General features: G+C 56.0%; 1 protein-coding gene across 1 annotated transcript; it reads right to left on the reverse strand.

Moving 5' to 3' along the window:
- Positions 1–2989: 2989 nt before the first annotated feature.
- Positions 2990–5961, reverse strand: LOC124231564 (trefoil factor 3-like). The gene is made up of 3 exons (XM_046648355.1): positions 5877–5961; positions 4346–4492; positions 2990–3203 (listed from the first exon to the last, which is right to left on the reverse strand). The coding sequence occupies exons 1-3, from the start codon at positions 5956–5958 to the stop codon at positions 3190–3192; spliced, it is 243 nt and encodes an 80-aa protein (XP_046504311.1). The 5' UTR covers positions 5959–5961; the 3' UTR covers positions 2990–3189.
- Between the last annotated feature and the right edge of the window lie 1189 nt (positions 5962–7150).

Here is a 7150-nt window from a genome sequence, read left to right on the forward strand (position 1 = left end):
CCTCTCAGCCCCTCACAACCCACTTTGCTCTCGTTGTCGGGTGTCCACCCTGCACAGGTGGAGGTACCCCGCTTCTCGACCCAGCTGGACACTGCTGGGGCCCGGCCCAGCCTCAAGGCTGTGATCTAATCTCTGGGTCTCTGAGATCTTTGAAAACTCTTCAGATGATTCTAAGATCCATGTTCAGTCCTTGGACCATTCGTCAAGCTGTTGGCTTTGGAGTAGGTGGCTAGTGTTCAGGTTGACCGGGACCCCCAGGGAGCGTGGGGCGGCCCGCCAGAAGCCTGACATGCGTGATGGCCCCCTACACCCTCTGCAGGAATAACAGAGAGTTTGGGGAGAGAGCTTTGAGCCCCAGGACGGGAAAATTAAGCCCCCGTCTCCCCAGCCCCCACCTGCGGATGACTTTCCTGAGCACGGAGGTCACGGAAGGAGGCTCCTGCACTGGGCGTGAAGGTTGTTTCAGCATCCGAGTCTGGCCTGGGCTCTTCCCAAATTCCTAGGGACACACACTCTCAAAACGGGGGCCCTGAACGGCCAAGAACAGAATAGAAGATGCTATCTGCGGGCTGGGGGATGTGGGCGAGGACCGTCCTCCTTGGTGGTGTCCATGGCCTTAGCAGAGAAGCAGTGGCTCTGGTCTGGCCACCGAGTGACAGGGTGGATGGTGACAGCAGTGTCTGTGAGAGGTGACAGCTGCTGAGCAGCTCGGCTGGGCCACGGGCTCCATCTGAAGGATCCTCATGCCTCCGGGGGGTTTGTCCCTTGTCACTGGCCCAGGCCCTGGCTCTCTCCTCACCCTGCAGGGCTGTGTGGCTGAGCGGGGGAAGCAAGAGTGGCTCCCACTGCCATGTCCTTCCCGGGGGTGAGCCTCCTCTGAGGGCCCCGGCAGCCAGAGAGCAAGAAAAAGCAGCCGCTCTTCAGCCACTGGAGCACTCCCTCGGGACGCCCGGCCCCTGGGGTACTGATTCCTCAGCTGTTGGTCGAGAGCCGCAGTGATTTTCCTTGAGTCCTCGCACGGGGCCGCGCAGGGGTGTCGGAACTGGTGCTGAGAGCTGCAGGGGTGAGGTTGCCCTCCCCTGACCTGGGCCCTGTTTGCACCTGCAGCGGAGTCCAGCTTGCATCTTTGAACACCTGGAGAGGGTCGGGGGTAGCCACCAGGAGCAGACAGGGACTCAGGACAGTCGGAGGGGAGGGACAAGGCTGGACCCGAAGGGTGGAGGGTGTGGGGAGCACACGGCGACCAGCAGCTGCAGGGCAGCCCCTGGCCCAGGCATGGGGACCTGCACGTGGGGGGTTATGTGCCGTGTCACAGGGACCTCACGTGACAATGTCCCAACCGAATTCTTTTCCACTGGATGGTAGCAGACTCCATCCCCCCCACACATGGGGCAATGAGGGGAACTGGGGAACTGTCTAGAGCATGCCGAAAGCATTGTCATGGGCAAGGGAGGGACAGGCTCTGCGGTGGGGGAGGGAGGTGGGCCCCAGCTGCAGGCTCTGGGCTGGAACCTGTCCCTGCCGAGCGCGGTGGCAGACACCAGGCAGTCTAGGGGCGGGATGGGGACCACAGTGGGAGGAGGTGTCCAGACCCGAACTCAGGGGTGGGGGAGGTAGGAAGAGACAGGTGAGGAATTCCTTGGAAGTGCAGGCAGGCTGTTCCCATTGATAAGGCTGGGCGGCAAGGAGGCAGCAGACCCCCGCCCTAGAGGAAAGGCAGTGGGGGAGCGAGGGAGAGGGCAGAACCCGGTAATCAGAGCCAGACAGACGGCACAGTGACCTGAGGCTGAGGCTCAAGGCCCAGAGTGACCCCTAAACCCCTCCAGCTAAGGTCCGGCCTGGCCTCAAAGGCTGGACTCGGTCTGTGGGGAGAGAGGGATCCAGAGGCGGGCCTAGGGTGACGTCTGGGCAAGAACTGCTCAGGCCGGCAGGGTCCCCAGGAGAGGAGGCCGCACTTCACATGTGCCGCATGGTCTGAGCTGTTCCTGGAAGGGCTCTCTCCCGGGGCCCGGAAGGCACAGCTGCTGGGCATCCGCAGGGACATACAGGGCTTCCAATGCAGAGACCCCAGCGTCCTGATGTGGTCCCTGCTCAGTGGGGGCTACTGGACAGGTTACTTAATCTCTTCTCCTTACCTTTCCTTATCTGTAAGACAGGTGTAATAATATCTCATGTCCAGGGGTACTGTCAGCTCTGGGGAGCCGGCCGTAAGGGCAAGCCCCCCAAACAAAGCCTGTTGTTTTGAAGGGAGCCGGTGTCCCTTTTCCAGTGGGAAGGGTGGCTCAGACCAAGAAACCCCACCTCGGCAAGCTGTGCTGCTTTCGGGCCGCTGTGCAGTGTGAACGAGCGCACGGCAGGATTGTGTCTGTGCCTTAGGAGAGCGCCACCAGCGGAGACAGCGCAGGACGCGCGGCCGGCGGGACTGTAAGTGACCAGGGGGTGCACGCTGAGCTTCCCCTTGGAGACCCTCGTGATGTCCATGGAGAGCTCCACGTCCCAGAAAGCGGGGGTGGGGGGACAACCCTCCCTCTAGGGGCTGTTGAGACATCGTGAGGACTTGAGGTGGGATCCGCATGGTGACACTAGTTGATTTGCTCACAAAGCTGCATCCATTTCCAGAAGAAAAGGGTACAAGAAGGCCACGCAAGATGTTAAACTTGACTTGCAAATCAATGCCCAAAAGTGCCACTTTGTGAGGTGGTTTTGTTGGTTCGCTCTCTTCACCGAGAAAGACGTTAATCATCTTTCTTGAAGCATAGATTTGAAATGTCTTTTCTCAGCTGACATGAGGACATCCCCACGGCAGCCTCATGTCAACGCTGGATCTGCACAAGCCACGTGGCTACTGAGGGGTTATTTTCCGGCTCCCGAGGCTGGGGGCAGACCCTCTGCTCGGAGATGCTGTGACACCCTCCCGCCAGCCCCCTCTGCGAATAGCTCAGAAAGGAGGGAGAGCAACTTGGCAGAAATAAAACACAACAGCATGAAGTCTCAGGAAGGAAGACCTGTCCTCATACCAAGTATGGGATCTTTATTCTTTAAGACATCAGGCCCCAGACACTAATTTTCACAGAATTGCTTGCCAGGAGCAGGGTGATAGGAAAGCAGAGACGAGCTGAGAACGGGGGGCAGGGTGCCCAGAGCATGGAAGGTCACATCCCAAGGTGTCCACCGGCAGCAGGCATCGCTTCAAAATTTGCATTCTGGAAACAGAGCATGGCGTGCGTCACTGTGAGCAGTCTCGTCTCCACCCACCGGCTGCCTGGTTCTCAAGGTCAAGACAGGCTTCAAGGTCAGCACTTAGCGCTGCCTTGTCCCCCAGGTTGCTGGGGAAATGTTGTGGGAGAATAGCTACATGCCCCACCACGACCCCGGGGACCGGGGCAGATGATAAATGAGATGGCCACTGCAGGGTCACCCGGTGCTCAAAGAAGAGGGTGTCATCGCTGGCTGAGGAGCTGAAAGAATGGGGACAACCAGGGAAGGGGCAGTAGGCGACTCTCCTTCCTGGTCCCAAAGCCTTATATGGACTCTGCTGGGATTTGCTGGGAAGGGGGAGGAGGCCCTGACAGCGGGCAGGGGACCCGTCCTTGATCAGGGAGCTGCGCTCAAAGGACCAGCGTGGCCGCTTCGGGTGCTGATTCTAGGAAGGCGACAGGAAAGCTATCTCCTTCTTAGGAGGTGAGGCAGCACCCCAGCCACCAGGTGGCTTGTAGCAGACCTCCACGCCCAAGATGTGGTAGGCGGGGCTGATGGAGCCAGGTCAGCAAGCTATCTGTGTGCACAGCCATCTGCTGTTGACACAGGGTTCCCCGGGGTGCTTGTCCTGCACCCACTGCACCACAGAAGGGGTGGTGCACTTCCTGCTGGGCTCAGGGTGGTGGGAAGACAGTGGGATGCAGAGAGGCGCCAGGGCTCCATGCCCAGTACTGCCACCTGTCTGCCGTCTGCTGAGAGCTCCTCACAAATGACAGAGACTCTGGGTGGTCCATTGGCTGAATATGGCCTCCAACGTCAGCCCAGCTTTCCAAACCTCTGTGTTTTCCGTCTCTTTCCAGGATAGTTTTTGAACTCGTTCCCTCTACATGGTACCTCGATTTTGAACACGTTTTCGAAATGATTGCTTTTGTATTTTGCACAAATCCCTCAGCAAGGGGACAGCAGGGGACAAGGGGACAGTCACTGGCTGTCCTGGGCATGAAGCCTGTGACTGAGACCTCCACCAATGGACAGCCATGGCGCTGGGTGTCCTGCCCAGGGCCCGGGTGTGTGCAACTTCCTGGGGAACTGGAGACTCCACTCCAGGCACGCAAAGGACACCCCGCATGCGGTGGGGCCGGCTCACCTGTCTCCTGCAGGGGCTTAAAGCACCAGGGCACCCGGGGGATGCTCGAGTCGAAGCAGCAGCCCCTGTTGTTGCACTGCTCGGGGGTGACCTTGGGGTAGCCGCAGTCCACCCTGTCCTTGGCGGGGACGGTACACTGGCTGGCCGCTGTCCGGAACAAAGCCCAGTCATTCTGGCTGCATTCTGCAAGTTCGCACCCTCCCCCCAGCTCCTGAGTTCAAAGGATGCGACACCGCCATCAACATCTGCTTGCAGGGGACCCTTTTCCCACGTAAATGTTTAAAGAGAAGCGTTCAGGAGGAACTCTGGCCGTCTGCTGGGGTGTCTCTCTCACTGGCGGGCTCCCAGCCCCTTGTCGGTAAGTCAGTACAAGACGGGCCTGGGTTTCCTCCAGCTGGCAGGAGCCTTTGGGAATCTGGGCTCCAAAGTTCCCCTTCACTGTTTTATCAATGATAACTTTCCCTCTTTTTTTAAAAAAAAAAAAATGAATGTATAATAGGAGATATACATTCAATAGAAAAATCACAGCGCATCTATTTTCTATTTCTTTTCTGCATCTCCCTGTCCCCAAATTGTTTGGCTTGTCACAGTTGCCCTGTACATCCCTCAGTCTCCGATACTCATTTTTCTAGCAAGCCTGTATGTCCAAACTTCAGCATAAGTCCACTCTGCCTTATTACCTAGTTGGATTTTTCCTTAAGAAAATAGAAATCATGAGAAGTCTCTGAAACCCTCTTCTATTGCTGCCAGTCCACAATTCCTTACTCCAGTGGTTCCCAAATTGCTCATGTTGGGATCGCCAGGGATCTCTAAAAATTATTGATGCCCACTCCCACCTAGAGACATGCTGATGGAATTGGCACATCCTGGCCTCCAGGAGTCTTAAAAGCTCTCCAGGTGATTCTAACAGGCACCAAGCTTGGGAGCCGCCGGCTTCAACACGGCTTCATAGATAACCTGATTAAAGCCACACCTGATTTCTTCAAACTGGGTTAGTGGGACAGCCGCGTCCCCCACCTGGAGTTGCAATGCAATAGCTACCCGAAAATTGTCTGTATGTACTGAAATGTTCTGGAAATAATCATTTTCCTTTGTCTTTCCTTCTTGTTTTGTGAACATGCCAAAACCGTGAATAAAGACCAGTGTTGTAATTCAGAAATCTCCGGCAGAGAAGGAACAGGGAGGCGGCCTTGGGCATCGGCCGCCAGCCAGGCAGACCTTGCCGAATGCTGATTTCAGCACTGACCAGAAGGGCTGCCTCAGGTCAGTTATGGACCTTCGTGAGTCTCAGTTTCCTTGTCTGCCACATGGGGACAGCAAGACCCAATTGACAGGGCTGTTGAGAGAAGATGCGTGTGTCTGGTAAACAGCAATTATTAAATCAATGCGGGGGCTTGGTCACCTTCCACAAGCACACAGAAAGCCCCCAGGCCTGTATCTTCCGTGTCCCTCCCATCATCCTGTGTGTCTACCCTGCCACCCTCCGGGCCCTCCCTGCTGTGGGGTGGAGAAAGGTCCGAGGGGTACTCACACAGGCCCACGAACTCCCCGGCCGAGCTGGAGAACCCCAAGGCCAGGACAACCGCCAGCAGCCAGAGCACCCTGGGCTCCATGGTCACGGGCGGGCTCAGAGGACAAGCCAGGTCAGCCAAGAAGATTCATTTATACCCCTGTGTTTGCACGAGCACCTGAATCCTGTTTGTTTGGAGACAGCCCTTCCCTTGAGCTCTGGGCCCCGCCTGCCTTTCCCCTGTACAGACTGTAAAGCCCCCAGATGCTCCTCCGTCCTAAAGCAGAGAGGGTGGTTCTGACCCCACCATTTTGGTGACAAGCAAGGGGCAACTGTGGATTCCAGACTCCAGGGTTATCACCTCTCTCTCAGGGAGCAGGGCTCTGTCAATCCCCCAGTCAGCCTGGCCTGGAGAAAAGGATATAGGCTCAGTGTGGGGCTGGGCATACGTCCCAACAACCCACCCAGAAGCCGTCCGGAAGGTTCTCTACTAGTTGACAGGAGTTCCCAGGCCACTTAATCCAGGATCAGCCCTGGGTGCTTGAAAAGACAGGTGCCAACCATGAGTGAGGGGCACCGTGCGTGCGAATTTCGCTTCTCTCTCTCGACTCTCGAAAGGCAGAAATTCCTTTCCTTTTTGCTCTTTTCCAGCAAAAAAATTTTCATTGTTAACTACATTTTAATAAATGTACTACGTAATCTTGTTCAATACATTTTAATAAACACATAACACGTGCAGTTGATTTTTAAAATCAGACGATACAAAAGACCCCCGTCCTCTCCGGGGGCGTCTGTGTTTAACACTTTCTTACGTGTTTTTCCAGAAATGTTCTCTCTAGATCCGAGCATGTTTTTAACACAAATGGGGACTTATTACCTTTTCCCAGCTTGCCTTTTTTTTAAATGAAGGCTAGGTCTTGGAAGTTGTTTTATAACAGCATATCTAAGTGACACAGGAATAATGATACCCATTTTTTGGAGGAACAAACGAGGCTTAAAATTGAAGGTGGCTGCCAGAGTCACTCTAGTCGACCTGCTGGAGCTGGAGTTGGATCCACCTCTGCAGGATCTTGTCTCAGCTCCCCGATCCCAGCACCCACCCCCACGCGGCTGGCTGACCAGTGAGAACAGGAGAGTTGGGTCCCATCTTTCTTTTCTGCCTGGAACATTCTCATCCATCTCTTGAGCACTGATGATACCCAGTGACTCTTCCAGAACCTCGGGATGGACTTAGTATATCATCCCAGAACCAGGTGCACCTGGCTGGTCGAACTGAGTCCCCAGTGGGGGTCGGG

The sequence above is a fragment of the Equus quagga genome, chromosome 21 (genome assembly GCF_021613505.1).
Source record: "Equus quagga isolate Etosha38 chromosome 21, UCLA_HA_Equagga_1.0, whole genome shotgun sequence".
NCBI classification, from domain to species: Eukaryota; Metazoa; Chordata; class Mammalia; order Perissodactyla; family Equidae; genus Equus; species Equus quagga.